The 16,175-nt window shown below is 33.0% G+C and overlaps 1 protein-coding gene across 5 annotated transcripts; it reads left to right on the forward strand.

The window, feature by feature from the left end:
- The first annotated feature begins 538 nt into the window (after positions 1-538).
- Positions 539-15,724, forward strand: LOC129911334 (uncharacterized). Of its 5 annotated transcripts, none has more exons than XM_055989096.1 (7): positions 539-1,190; positions 1,263-1,360; positions 7,746-7,838; positions 7,899-8,778; positions 13,837-13,980; positions 14,201-14,420; positions 14,479-15,724. In XM_055989096.1, exons 1-7 carry the CDS (start codon positions 763-765, stop codon positions 15,094-15,096), a joined length of 2,481 nt encoding a protein of 826 aa, XP_055845071.1. In that variant the 5' UTR covers positions 539-762; the 3' UTR covers positions 15,097-15,724. The 5 variants fall into 5 exon arrangements, with proteins under 5 accessions (XP_055845071.1, XP_055845073.1, XP_055845072.1 ...); XM_055989098.1 differs by having other exon boundaries at positions 7,776-7,838; positions 14,479-15,721; XM_055989097.1 differs by having other exon boundaries at positions 14,222-14,420; positions 14,479-15,702.
- Positions 15,725-16,175: the final 451 nt, after the last annotated feature.

Genomic DNA, 16,175 nt, shown 5'->3' on the forward strand with positions numbered 1-16,175 from the left:
ACTTTCAGAGTACCTCTACCCAAACAGGAATTGGGTTAAAAATGTTGAAAAAAGTAAAAATATTTCTGTTTTAGGTGGTAAACAGACCTAACAGCTAACAAAACACATCTAAAGTTGATGGATTGATTTGGCTGGTATTTATGTTGTGATATCTCAGAACAAAGTGGCGCTAGTTTCACTAACCTAAGGGAAAGTTCATTAATTTTGACAACCAAACGGATCTTTAGCAAATATTAAAAAATAATTTTCTATTTTCAGAATTATTATCGTGTTTTGATAATGCATATTATAAAAATCACAAACAAACAAAAAAATCCATTAAAAAACCATTTCATTTTTGTTTTTTTCTGATAATTTATTTTCAAATAAATAAATAAACGGAAAACACTACTGCCATCTACTTGTCAAAACCCATCAACAACAAAATCTTCACATCCATATCATTCGCACATCTATGCAAGCGGCCATTTTGGATACATAACTACCAACTGTTAAAAATATACAATCCAAAAGTCAATTACACGGCGGCTTTTTCACTTTTGCACTCGTTTTGTGTCGCTGAAATCGTTTTCATTTTTTTTTCGCAAAAAAAAAGAAGCTAATAAAAAGCATTTTCAATTCAAGAAAAGAAAAAAAATTCCCTCCGCATTATTAATATATTTCAATTTATATAAATCAAAAGAATATAAAGCTAGAAATAGCAAAAAAAAAACAAAAGCCAATTTAGTTAAGTGAAAAAGTAGTAAATGGATTTAAATCCCAATGTACATTGAATATACTCCGATTGATCTATTCGACGAAGCAGCAGCCGAGCATCATCTGCAGCAAGCAGCGGCGACAGCGGCTACAACAACTATTGGCTTTGCTGGTGTTGACGACGACGACGACGGCTTCAATTTCTTCGAAGACAATTGCGACGACAACGACGACGAAATAAGCATTGTCCAAAACGGCAACGGCTTCTTTGAATTAAAAAAGAGCCGTCTTCGTCCACCAAAAAAACGTAAATGCAGTGATTATTTTCCTGCTATCCAACAAAAGTCTATAAAACGGAGTTATTTTGGTGGCAGCAGTGGCAGCCAAGCGAGCAACAGCAGCGGCATCCCGATGGGTTTTGATATTATAGCCAAAATTCGAAAACTTTTTGGCGATAGTGGTGAAGGTGGTGGTGCATTTGGTCGAAAAAGAAGGTTTGTTTTATTAAAGAATTTATGTTAAATATTTTGTCTTAATTGGATTTTCTTTTTTTTTGACGGGTGTAGGGCGGACGATAACAATTGGAACTCGAATTCATCGCAATTCAAGTATCGGCGAGTGGATAACGAATTTCCAAAATTTGTTAAGAAGTCTTTTGAAGAAGGTAACTTTTTTTTGTATTTTCTTATTTGCATTTAATTACTTTTTACCCGCACGTAAAAGAATAAAAAAAAAGGGTTAGGTAGAATGAAAAGCAATTTCACCGGGGGCTTCGAAGAATTTGTAACATTGTCCTGCGCAACGATTTTGTTCTTGTTTTTTTTTATTTTATTTTGTTTTCTTTTTTTGCTTCGCACTAAAACTTTCTATTGCGTGTGTGTTTGATGTTTGAACTATTTTGTTGGGGCAGATATTTCAAAACTGCTAAAAATAACAAAAGTATGGAGAGAAAGCGTTTTCTTTTTTGTTTTGTTTTTGAAGTCGAATCAAAATACAGGAAGAAGATGGGTCAAGTGTGATACAGTTGTAATTCATATTAATTCCTGGTAAATACATTAGTCCTATAAATCTATTATTCCCAACGAACCAAGTGTAACAGAATTTTAACAAGTCTGAACTTGTTTCATGTTATCCAATTGTTTTGGTTAGGTTATGTACATTAAGGTGGTCCTTATATTGTATTTTGCCGAAATTGTAAATAGCAAAAAAAAAAACTCTAATTTTCCGCATTTTTATTTCATGTGACTAGTGTCCCGGTACAATCCGGAAAACCCCGTATAAAATTAGAAAATTACCTAAAAAATCAAATAAAATGACGTTTTAGGGTAGATTTCCCTATTTTCGGCCGTATCCAGTTTCCGGCCACCTTTCGGAAAATCGTTATAACTAGGGATTTCATAGGGTTTATTCCAAAATTTTGCTCTTATGCTGTTCTCCTATTTGATAGAACAGCATATGAGCGAAAATTTGGAATAAACCCCTTCGAAATCACTAGTTATAACGATTTTTCGAAAGGTGGCCGGAAACTGGAGACGGCCGAAAATAGGCAACTTTACCCTACATGAAAATTTCACGTTGAATCCGAAAGGGAAATGAAAATTTAAAAAAATAAGGGAACATTTTTCTCAGTATTTCTAACCTTATGCATGACCCAAATAAGGACCACCCGAATGTACATACACCTTCATATTTAGTACATACACCTAAATTATTTAGTTGAACCAGCATATTGCACTAAAGCTCTTCTTTCAAAGGTAACCGTACAGTGGATCAAATCTTTACATCGCACTGTGGGCTAAAACGCCATTTCAGCAGGAATTAATTAAAAAGTCAACTGGGTTGGGGTCGAAATTCTGTATGTTGCAAAATTCTGTATTCAAAATGCTGTATGCCAAAATACTGTATGTGCAAAATGCTGTAGGAACAAAATTCTGAAAGTCAAAATTCTGTATAGCAAAATTCTGGTTGGTCAAAATACTGTATTTCAAAATTCTGTACATCAAAATTCTGTAAATCAAAATTCTGTAAAAATGCTGTAAAAAAATATCGTTTTGATAATGTAAAAAAGTGCGCACGAAAAAAAAAAATATCGTTTTGATAATGTAAAAAAGTGCGCACGCACTTTTTTACATTATCAAAACGATATTTTTTTACAGCATTTTTACAGAATTTTGATATACAGTATTTTGCCGTACAGAATTTTACTAAACAGAATTTTGCATGTCAGTATTTTGTTGATACAGTATTTTGACGTACAGAATTTTATATTTACAGTATAATGACGTACAGAAATATGGTATTACAGTATTTTGACCCCACAGAATTTTGACAAGCAGAATTATGACCCGCTCCCAAGTCAACTTCTTCCAATATCGCTAATTTTAGACTTTAGATAAATGGACTGGCTATAATTGCCCATTCAAAATTTAGGTCAAAACACAATCGAAAAGCAAGTTTTCGAAAAAAAAAAAACAGAAAAGGCCACTTTTTCCCTTATCCAGATAGTCGTTAAGTGAGTTTATTTTAACGGATCGATAGTGAAAATTTTGCTAGTTTATCAATAAGTATATATCCAAATATAGTATTTGCTAATAAATTGTTATTATATTGAACTTTTGTTTATAAATTTTAAAGTAAAGTATGCTACTAGCACCAATTCCATTTAAAACGAATGTTCCTAAGCTTTTAAAAAAAGGCACGAGAAGGCACACTCTAGAAACAATTTTAAAAAGTAGCTAGCCTATTTGGCTTTATGTTTTATATAAAACTATGTCCTACAAGTGCAAACTTTTTTCGCTCTAACTCTGAAAGTATAGTGAGAAAAATATTCAAAAAAACCACTTACGATGACAAAAATACGAGTTGAATGTTTTAAAATAACGTTTTTTTTTTTCATTTGCACTAACATTTTACCTTCCATATTTAGTAAAAACAACTTTTGTTCGCGTTCAATGACACCATTTTCGAATTTGATGCGTTTAAGACTTTAAAAAACTTTTTTTTTTTTTTTGTACCCATAATATCTGTTGTAAAATGAAAAACCTTATTTAACATAATATTTCGTCGTTTATTTTTGTTGTTGTTCTTATGTTTAGTGTCTGTTGCACCATAAAATTATAATTATTACATCATTCAACATCATCTTAATGCCTTTAGCTGCATTTTTAGACTATTTCGAGAATTTCTATAATTAATTCCAGCTAAAATAGTTTTCTAGTCCACAGTGCATCGTTTTAAAAAAAGTAATCCGATATGCGGAAGAAGGGCTTCCTATCAAAGAATTACTAGAGTTCCTTACGACCCATTCTTACTTTCGCCGCCATTGTTTGGTTGGCTGCACTAGGTAAGGCTTATTACATTAACAAACTTAAGAAAGTCCAGAAAACAGCAAGCGTAGGGACGACTGGAATCCTCCGGTCGTGTCCCACTGAGGCACTTAACGTTCTCTAGCACCTCTAACCCCTAGACATGCAGCATTTTAACATCAGAAGAAACTGTCAAAAAAACCTTTGGTCACAGTGACACAACAAATTTAGTACCATCAAATATGTTCCTGAACCCCACCGATTATTGCACTCCTACTTTGAACACTGTAAAAAATTATTGCAAGGTCAGCTTCCCGTCGAGGACAGACTGGGAAGAGGGCATCGTGACGAGAGACTTCGACACTTGCATTTTTACTGATGGCTAAAAAGTGGAATGTGGAGTTGTTGCGGGTGTCTACCATGAATCCCTTAATATTTCAAAATCCTTTCGACTTCCAAGCTTGCAAAATACTTAAGATCAAAATCAAAACCAAAACGTAGCTATACTCAGGCTGCTATAAAAGCAATTTCTTCGGCCATAACATCGTCTAAATTAGTTCAGCAGTGCAGAGAAGAACTTTCAATGCTGAGCGAAAGCCTCACAATCACTCTTATCTGGATGATAGGCCATAGTGGTTTCGAAGGCAACGAAAAGGCGGATGAACTAGCCAGGCAAGGATCGGCTCTTCATGAGTGGTTAGCGGAAGTAGTTAACATTGCAACAGGAGTCAAAAGAGCAATATGTTCTCAAACTAATTAACAAAAGCTAATAATAGATGTCAGCGCTTGACTAGCTGCTCCATATCTAGAAAAATCTGGCCTACCTATAATAAATCCAAAACAAATAATTTGATCTCCAGACCCTAAAAAAAAATTAGACAAATCGTTGCGGTGTTCGCAGGACATTGGTCGACAGGGGAACATGAACTAGGGTTGTGCTTGCCGCAGGTGTTTGAACCATCAAGAAAATGGTCTTCCATTTTCTATGCCAATGTCCTGCCCGATTACATTTTCACGGGAGTTTTCTCTCAAAATAAGGCTTTATAGAGCCTTATCGAAAATTATAAAATATGTATAAACTACCTTTTGAACGAATCTATACAAGTTGTATTAGCCGCATAAGAAGAAGTGGAATGCTTTACTCTGTTTTTCACTTTCATTGTGAGGTACTCCCCTTTCATCCCTTCCTATTTTCCTTGCGCACGCAATATGTTATCATAACCCCTTGAAGTGAGTGTGAACTATAAAAAAAAATATGTATGGCAATCTCATTGTAATCATAAATATCTGCATTTCACCACGTTTTTAATGGTGCCTTCATTATGAAAGTATAATAAATCCAATTTTTTGACCATCGGTATTATTTCACTATGATAACACTGGTCAACAAGGTTTTTGCCACAAGAACCAAAATATACTTTTCTAGTAGTTTTTGATGTGCTGAACTCGAATCTGAAGTCAGAAAATTGTTATTGGCCTCCGTTTTTGAAATATTACCGTTATAAAATGCTAAAAAACGTCATTTTGGCTGTTTTCGAGGTTCTGTTTTAATGTGGGGTAATTCATTACAAACAAATTTGTAAAGGTGATTATAAGAACAGATATTCTTCTTTCAAAAACTGTTTAAATCTTTCCGATATCTCTTTTAATGCCCGAGATATTTAGAATTTAAGTAGCGGTCTTTGAATCAGAAACAACACTGGCCAACCAAATCAAAATTTTTTTGCCACAAGAACCAAAATATACTTTTCTAGTAGTTTTCGGGGTGCTAAACTCGAATCCGCAATCAGAAAAATTCTGTTAGCCTTCGTTTTTGAAATATTACCGTTATAAAATACAAAAAAAAGTTTTTTTATAACGGTTATATTTCAAGAACGAAGGCTAATAGAATTTTTCTGATTGCGGATTCGAGTTAAGCACCCCGAAAACTACTAGAAAAGTATATTTTGGTTCTTGTGGCAAAAATTCTGTGACCAGTGACTTAAACTTTAGATTAAATTTAGTTTCTCTTTAGCTTTTTAACTGAAACTTAAGATATCTCGAGCAATAAAAGAGATATCGGAAAGATTTAAACAGTTTTTGAAAGAAGAATATCTGTTCTTATAATCACCTTTACAAATTTGTTTGTAATGAATTACCCCACATTAAAACAGAACCTCGAAAACAGCCAAAATGACGTTTTTTAGCATTTTATAACGGTAATATTTCAAAAACGGAGGCCAATCAAATTTTTCTGACTTCAGATTCGGATTCAGCACCCCAAAAACTACTAGAAAAGTATATTTTGGTTCTTGTGGCAAAAAAAAAGTTAAATTTTGTTGACCAGTGTAATCTGAAGTAACGCCGACTCGGCATTATTTCACTTTTTCAGTTTTATTTTTATAACACTTCAGATACTTATTTACCTAAATTCACTTAAAATTTGAACAACAGCTTGTTCCAAATCAACAGTCCTGTCTATGACCCTTCCAAGAAAATTTAGATCAAATAAACAAAAAACTCAATATTACTGGCTCATTGCGACAAATCAACTCAAAAATAAAAACAAATCACGCTTTTTTTAATGAAAGAAATGCTAGAGGAAACAATAAACAAACGCAAAATGATTTCTATGGTGATGACTCCAAAATAATTGAACAAAATAATAAAAAGATATTTACTGCCAGAGATACCCATAAGAAGATGGGAAACTTTCGTACGTTTTAAACAGAATTTTATGTTTTGTAAACATCATCGGATCTTGAATTGCTATCATAGCCATGTCAAATAGGGTTTAACCTCGAAATGAATGCTAATAGAAATATTTTTTGCTCAATATTTTTGTTTTGGCATTCTTTAACTTGCCTCAAAAGTCTAAAAAAAATCTCATGTCCGCAAATTTCGATTTTCAAAGTAAAACCGCGAAATGGTTATTTTCAAAAATTAGCAATAATAGACAATGGTATTATATACACATGATTTCAAGTTATTTTTAAATGCTGATTCCAAAAAACAATCTGACGTCTATGAAAAAAGAAATTATGTACATCTTTTTCATCTAACTACTCAATGAGCACTGAATTGTCCCTTTATATTTTTTTAATGAACTGTTAAAATTATCAACTTTGTTTATGAAATTTGTGTTTTTCAAAAATATTACCTTCCCAATTATTAATACTCGATGTCATCAACATAAAAAAGAAGTTGCACGAAATTTTGAAAAAAAAAAAATATTAAAAATGGTGTTGAACTCTCAATTCCGAAAAATTGTATCAAACACAATATAAAAAAAATTTTATGGTTGCCTTAAATCTTTCTCAACATTAAATGCTTTCTTTATGTTCTTGTTTGGCGATTCGTAGAGTAAACATATTTTGACCGCTATGGTCCGAGAAGAATGCATTGTCAATTGAAAATGCGTTTTTCACTTTCTTTTTTGTTGAATGTGAGCACAAATCGATTTCTGTAGTTCACTGTATGATGTTTTGCCTTTAAAAAAATCAGCTTTTCATTGTAAAAAATGTCTTATTTTGTTTTGATTTTTGCATCCATTTTTATTTGTTTATACTTTCTCTTATTTTCTAAATTATATGTTCAGACAAAATATATAAAAACAAAAACGCATGGTGAGCGCCGCAAAATCTTATTTCTTTGAAATATAATCCTCAAGTTAAAACGATGATACTGGGTTATCTTTAAATAAGCTTTTTTTGATTTCGTTTTGCCCCATTATAATTCAACTTTCTTTTCTTTTCATAAAAACATGAATGGTCTGGCGACCCTATCCCATCGAAGATGAAATAAAAATTGTTCCCCAGCGTCTTCACAAATCTCCACTGGTTATGGCTCAGCAAAATCGTAAGTTTTTCAAAAAATCCCATTTTTATATTCATCAATAATTTCAATTTTATTTTTTAGAAAAAGAGAAGAGATCTCAATTTGTACGTCCCAAAACTGTTACCAAGCATATTACAAATACAAATTTTGCTGATATTGAATTCTCCGATGATGATGAAGATACAGAAATTATCATTACCAATTCCCGTGGCGAGGCTGTTAATGTTGTCCATCAGCCGAGTATTAGCAGATCAGCAGCAATATCACGAGCCAATATAATGCCTTCCACGTCTTCGGGCAAAATGACGAACATTCCATTCAAACAGCGACAACCACCACCGCCATTGATTCAAGCAAGTACGGGTGGTATTTTGGCATCGACTCTAATGCCCGGCTTACAACCAATTCAACCCACATACTCGTCAATACTCTCTGCATGTACCAATGGATTCCATGGTGTTGCTCCAAAGAGATCAGTGGTGCCTAAGGACACAATCCATAGGACTTCGTCACCGTTTCTCTTTAATGGCGGTGGAAGCATGCTAAATAGCTTATCATCATACAAAGGAGCTCGTTCAATTATTGCCCAAGAAAATCTATCAAAAGATCAAGAGCAATATAGAGAGCTTTTGCAAAAATTAATGCCCAATTTGTATGGCATCAAAGGTACTTCTCCGAAATTACCATTTGCGGCAAAGTCACGTTTGTCAATTGTCAATCGGACAAAAGAACCAGTGGCAAGTGTTGACTTAACAGCCGATAGGTCATCGGCAAATCGAAAGGCTTCAACTGGCGAAAATATTTTGACACTCGACTTATCCGATGATGATGATGTGAGCGATATTATTGACTTGGCCGATGAAGAGTTGAATATGTTGTCGGCATGCTCGAAAATACAGGAGGATCAAAGCGAATGTACGTATGATCTTAAAAGGCGCGCAGCTGAAAAGAAGAAACAACTGTAAGTAGATTTTGTTAAGTATTAATGTTTGAATTTAATTCCTTGTAGAAGACTTTAGATCTGATGTAACAACTCCTCTTTATATTAGTTCCGATTTAAAAGTTTAAATTAGTAGCTTGAGTTCCAAATGGACGGAATTATGAACCCACCCTTTGTCTCCATCGTCATATCTGAACGTTATCTCAAGTTTGATTTGTTTTTATGGAACCTTACCAATCTGATCACATTTCTCTTTACAGATGAAAAGAGAGATGCCAGAAATTGAAAATGTCCCGGCCCTTTTCGAAGTTAATAAACATCAGGGTTTGAGTGAACGATTCTGTTTTTATTCAAACTACATTAACGAGAAATTAGTTTTTATGGTCCAATGGAAAGCACCTATTGGTGTTGAAAGTAATAATTATTCCTTATTTCGTGACCTTTTTGAAAGTAAAGTAAATTTTACTGTTTCGTGGGCTATAGGTCTTGCTTGTATTTTCTAATGGTTAAAGTTCGTACCAGTCGACGTTTCGGGTATGGATATACCCTTCTTCAGGACTCTTTTTAATTAATATAAATAAAAAATCTTAAATATATAAAACCAAACTAAAATATCTATACTTACAATATTAAAAACTTTTAACCTCTTAAGGTTTCCCAAAAAGTGGTTTGTCAAAAACTGCTTAGCTTTTTTTATATCAGTGATATTTCAAAAAATTCAATAATAGAATATCTTGAAAAAGACGTTTCAAAACAATCAAATTAATAATTTCGATTTGATAAGAAATTCAAAAATTTGATAAGAAAAACAAAAACAAATCCTAACAAAAAATTCAAGTTAAAAACGTAGATAAAATCTAATCTAACATATTTCTTTGGACAAACTGACTATAAATATTGCTAAGTCCCTCACAATCTGATCTCCTATTAACAGTATTATCTGTATCTAAAATATGTAACATTTCTAGCAACATTCTTTTACTATAGTGTTTCTCTGTTTGTAAAATGTCTACGTTATTAAAATCTGGTCTATGTCCTTCATCTATACAATGTAAAGCTAAAGCTGTTTTTTGAGAATGCCCACTATGTATATCTGATCTATGTCCGGCAATTCTATTCTTAAGTTTCTGCATTGATGTACCTACATAAACTGAAGGACAGTGGCTTGTTCCATCACCTAAGCATTTTATTTTATATACAATGTTTGATTTTTCGTTTTTGAAGAATTCACCTTTTAAATTTGAAAATAAAGAAGTTCTTAATGTATTTGCTGATTTGAATGCTAAACGAACGTTATCTTTATTCCTTATAGGTACATTTAACATTCTATTCGAAAGATTTGGAATAAATAGAACACTTTTGTACGAAAACTGTGTAACATTAGTTACTAAATTTGTCTGAACCAAGGGATTAAAATGTTGATTCAATAACGTTTTTATTATATTTAAAGGAAATGAATTCGAAATTAATGTGTCCATAATTATTTTAATGTTCTTTTGACGAAAGACAATGTCACTGATATCCAATACTCTTTTGATAAAATGTTTTGCCTAACCAAGTAATTATAAATTAATTATTGAATTTTTTGAAATATCACTGATATAAAAAAAGCTAAGCAGTTTTTGACAAACCACTTTTTGGGAAACCTTAAGAGTTTAAAAGTTTTTAATATTGTAAGTATAGATATTTTAGTTTGGTTTTATATATTTAAGATTTTTTATTTATATTAATTAAAAAGAGTCCTGAAGAAGGGTATATCCACACCCGAAACGTCGACTGGTACGAACTTTAACCATTAGAAAATACAAGCAAGACCTATAGCCCACGAAACAGTAAAATTTACGTTGAAAGTAATTGATGTGGTTGATGTAGTTCGACAATTCTCATATCAGAAATCGAAGAACAAAAGAATATTGTGTTTCTCTCTATTTTTGCTCGCAGAGTTCGCTAGCTGCTATTTCTCAGTTTTCAATTCTACTCTGCAGCATCGATTTGGTTGTACATCAAAACTAGAATTTTCTTACTCGACTGTTTTTTATTGTTTTTTTTTTTGTTTTTACAATTCAGATTCTATGTTATAGTGAGTTTAGAGTAAGCTCCAAAATACAATCAGAGACTCATAAGTAAGTGCATGTGTTAGAGATTAATAAGCAAGCTAAATAAATAATTCTTAACTATCACACGCATAAAATAAATATAAACAAAAATTAGTAAAACATAAACATAGTTTAACTGCTTAACAAATAAACACGACTGTGGGGCAATGTCTTAAGTCCCATTTTTTAGTTTGTTTTATGAAAAATTATGTGTAAGAATTCAAAACTTAGAAAGTTGTGAGATCATTTGCGGTCATTTATCCCAATTGTAGATTTGTCCATTAGTTAGTGAATAAATAGGCCACTCAATTTTAACTTTGAGGATATATTGACGCTTGTTATCCAGTTTATCTCGTTGAAGAACCAATCTTTTTCTTGAAACTTGGTGAGTCTTAAGGGTATAAAGTTTATGTTCTAGAAGTTTCACAAGAAACTAATCAAGGTAGGTAGGTAGAAATGGCGGTCAAAGCAAACCGTGCTTGATGACCCAATTAGCGCAGGATGTGCCGTTTTGATACCAAAACATATGAAACCTTTGAGTGATAATTGGATTTATTTGAAATAAATTTTAAATTGGTTTTAAAAAAAAGGGAAAAAACAAGTGTAAGGCAGTCCTTATTCCACTTTGTTGCATTTAGGAACGAGATCAAGTCTTTGATCTGAGATGTTATCTATGACATTAAAGAATACACTCCCCAGAGAGAGTGCTCTATTCCTAGCAAGAGCGGGACATTGGAAGAGAAAATGGAAGACCGTTTCTTTTTCTTGCTGGTCCAAGCAGCTGCGACAGTAAGTATTGTGCGGTATACCCAACTTTGCTGCATGTTCCCCTATCGGCCAATGTCCTGTGCACACCGCAACGATTCTGCTTATGTCTTTTCTGGATCTAGAGATTAGATCATATGTTTTGGATTTACTATAGGTGGGCCAGATTTTTCTGGATATGACACAGCTAGTCAAGTTGTGCCACCTATTGTTAGCTTTTTTTAGGTATTTTAAGAAGATATCGCCCTTCATGACTCCTATGGGAATGTTAACTATTTCTGCTAGTGACTCATGAAGGGCCGATCCTTGTCTGGCCAGTTCATCCGCCTTTTCATTGCCTTCAAAACCACTGTGACCTGGGATCCAGATGAGAGTGATTGTGAGGCTTCCACTCAGCAATCTAATCAAACGCAGCAAAATTATTCACTGATAAACGCTACTGCATTTCACTTTTTGCGAATTCACTTGCCGAAAGTGAAATTATGTGTTCTGCATTTCACTCATTTAAATTTTCTGATCGAATTGAAATCACTTTATTTCTGTTCGTGAAATTGGTGTCTTTGTCAATGAATCTGCAATTTTTGTTTTTTAATGCTTAGTATTTTTTGATAATTAAGTACAAAATCATAAAACAAATACATAAAGTCAAGATTGAAAAAAAAAATTATTCGACGAGAACAAGAGTTGAACCCACGTTGCAGAGCACATTGAACTAGCTACACAACGCCTTAACCAATCGGCCACCATTCTAAGTTTTTGCACGTTTGCAGTTTGTCTTGTTATCTATTCTTACGAATTCTGCTTCATTTTTCATTTGACGTGCAATTGAAAAGTAATTTCAATCAATTCAATTTCGATCGAATTGCGGAACATGAGCGAAAGACGGTAACGGAACAGACGAGTGCAAACAAATAGTTACTCGTTAGCGAATACACCGAGTGCATAGAGTACACCGAATACCCTAACTTATGCAGTTGTACCCATAAATCAATGCTGACAAACGCTGAGTATTGTCTATATGTTTATTTCTTATGAAATATTTTGTTTGACGTTATGGCGCAAAAAGTACCCATTTCCTTCGTTGCACTCGGTGTATTTTAAATTCTTTATTCAAGCACCTACTCTCAGAAGAGAAATCAAGTAGAGTACTCGTATCGGTATAAGGAGATCGAATGTTGTGCAGTATTTGTTTTTCTGGAATAAGTCTCATTTTCATGCACTCTATTTTATACGAAAACAACGATACAATGCACTGAAGTAATGTACCCGTTTGGAAAGGCAATTGAATGCATAAATGCAGACTTCTAGAATATGGAATATATTTCCATAAACCCATACATACAAATCGAGTTCTTAGGATGCTACAGCTACACTCTCATATACGACTTGTTCAAATAATTTGGGAATGCAAAATAGTTTTTTATGCATCTATAGCTTTGTAGGTTCATCTTTTCCTCTTTGTAGGTTCATCTTTTCCTCTATTTGAAAATGCATCCGAACTAGATTCAGCACGGAAAAATATTTATTTCCGTGCGCCTATGACTTTTTGTCTAAGTCTCTATCATTAATCAACACCCAATCATACGCTCTCCCTGCTCCTTAATAAATATCACATAATTCTACAAGCTTTATCCATTTTCTACCTATCGATGTTTTTCGTTAACTTCTCGTGCTAAATTCTAGTGATTCCCTAATCTGCGGGGCTATATCCTTTGATGGCCTCAAGTTTGAGAGGGTTAGTTATCTATTAATAGACGTTTACCCTAAATAAATCGGAAAAGCCTAAATAAGAGATTCACCAAGTTTTTCCACTTGTGACACTTGTTAAATCCTCCGCTGGAAGAAAAACTTTTTGCAAACACTTTGTTGTCAAGGGTTGATGATTGTCATTCTTCTGCAATTTTGGCCTCTTCTGGAAACGAGTTCTTCGCCACGTCAAGGAAACAAAAAAAACCCCCACCGAGAGTAAATATTTTCATCTAATGTATGGTTCTATGAAGGTTTTTCTCAATTCCTCGCAAGAGAAACCCGTTACTATAGCCTAACAATCCATCGCAGTTACTTAATATCTAATTTTTATTTTTTTCTTGATAAATAAATGATGTAGGGCCAACACTGTAGGTTGGAACCATGTTCCTAATTTTTTAATTCCTTTAAATTTACTATTTCAAATCCCTAATTTTCTCATCATTTTATCATTTTTGTTTTAAAATTTTAGTCCATTTGTTGAGCCAGTCAATACACTTAAAGAGAAATTCGATCTATCACCAGTTTGCCAAACTGACTGGCTTGAGAATTTCAATAGAAAATGGCAAAAGAAACATCTCGAAGGAAAACAAAAAATAGCTGAGACTGAAAAAGAGTAAGTTTAAATTTTCTTTTCTTCTTTTTGGAATCCTTTAAAATTGTATAAAAAAAAACCTCTTAAACTTACTACACTTCTCTCCGTATTGGGTTTGTGAAGCCTGAGTGAATCTATTTTTTATAAAAATAAAAAAAGCAAACTCAGTTTCTTTAAAGTCTAATATGATGTTGTGTATAGGGTTTTGAATTGGTATTATCTTGCTTCCTTTCTAATTCAGTAAGAAAAAACGTATTTTTAGAGTTGAAGAACTGTCTGCTGAAACCCGAGACAAGGAGAAGGAAATGCAACAGCGGCTTAAAGATCTGCAAATAGTTGATCCAGATCTTGTCATTATTGATGATTTCCCTGAGGATGACGAGGAACCAGAATACCCACCGATCACTCCTGAACATGAGGCAATTATTAAAGGTGCTCTATTTGGTGGTCCAGCTGATCAGGTAAGATTTCATTCTATGTAAGTTGATAATTTCATTAAAATTCTCTCTAATTTTAAAGATGTTGATTTCAAAATTCAATATGAGCATCACCCGCCGCGATATTGCCACTCTAATGGGCAAAACCTGGCTCAACGATGAAGTTATTAACTTCTATATGTGTCTGCTCACAGAACGTGGCGAGCTGCGTCACGAAGAAGGCCTCCCCAAGGTCTACGCAATGAACACATTCTTTGTGCCGAGATTAATGCAGTCAGGACACAGTGGCGTCCGTCGATGGACACGAAAAGTTGACATCTTCACATACGATGTACTTCCGGTGCCGGTGCACGTTGGCGGCGTTCATTGGTGCATGGCTATCATACATTTGCGGGATCGCAGTATTAAGTACTACGATTCCATGGGCACGCCAAATCCCAAAATACTAAGTGCTCTGGAGCAGTATCTGCGAGATGAATCGCTAGATAAGCGAAAGAGACCATTTGATACTTCAGGCTTTCTCATAGAAAGTGTCAGAAATGTGCCGCAACAAAATAACGGCAGCGATTGCGGTGTATTTAGTTGCATGTTTGCCGAATTCATTAGCCGTGATCGTGAGATAACATTCTCACAGCAGCACATGGAGTACTTTAGACATAAAATGATTTTAGAAATAGCCCAGGGTCAACTGATGCAGTAAGAGGAGGTTGATTTTTAAAATAGAACAGAATAGGAAAGTGTTTTGAAATTCACTTGACGAAGAAAAAAAAAACTAAAGCAAAAAAACACACCTTTACTATAATATAATCACATTGAATGTTCCGTACGGGGGTAAGGCAGTGTATCCCCCCAAACAAAACAAAAAAAAAAAGAGAAATACACTGAATGGATCTAATCTAATTTATAATCAATTTCAAAAATAAATTTAAAAAAATAACGACCGTTAAGTTATGTATAATCCCTGCCACAAGATCATTTTTTTTGTTTCTGTCCCGCCAACACACAAACACCACCCATCACCACTCGCTCATTATACCCTTTTTCGAATTTCAGCAAATCAAATTTAATCTATACTCTTATCGTATGTCCAACATGTATGTTAATTGTAATTTTTAAATTTCTTAAAAAAAATTGAAAAAAAAAAAGAAAAATAGTTTATAAATAAAACTGTAACTTAATAATATTTTTTTGAATTATTTACGCATATACTAACACACATTTATTTATGAAGATAATAATAATAAAGAATAAAAAAAAAACATTTGCAGATATTTCAGGCCAAAACACAATTTGTAAGTTAATTTCATGTTTCTTATAAATATTATATATATTTTTTTTTTTTTGGATAATTTAAGCAAAATAAATATGATGGAAATAAAATAAATAATATAACAGTAAATGGTGACAATTTTTATAAAAAAAAAACCGAAACAATGGAAATCTTTTTCAAAAAACGAATAAAATAAAATTCACGACTGGGGTCGCACGTACTTGCTCTTATGGTAAAAGTAGATCTTATCTTAAAGCTTTTTATAAAAAAATGAGGCAAAATTATAAATAGATTTAATTAAACCATTTCCCATTATGTAAAAAAGTACATAAAATCTGCTCTTATAATTAATAAAACACCGTGATTTCTTGTATGAAAAGGAATTTTGAGAAAAAAATTTTGAAAATTAATTTTTTAAAAATTTTAAATTAAAAAACAAAAAGTTTGTATGCCATTTTGAACAAAAAATTAATTTCGAAACATTTCAAATACCTGTTTTCAAAAAATTG

The sequence above is a fragment of the Episyrphus balteatus genome, chromosome 2, assembly GCF_945859705.1.
Source record: "Episyrphus balteatus chromosome 2, idEpiBalt1.1, whole genome shotgun sequence".
Taxonomy (NCBI): Eukaryota; Metazoa; Arthropoda; class Insecta; order Diptera; family Syrphidae; genus Episyrphus; species Episyrphus balteatus.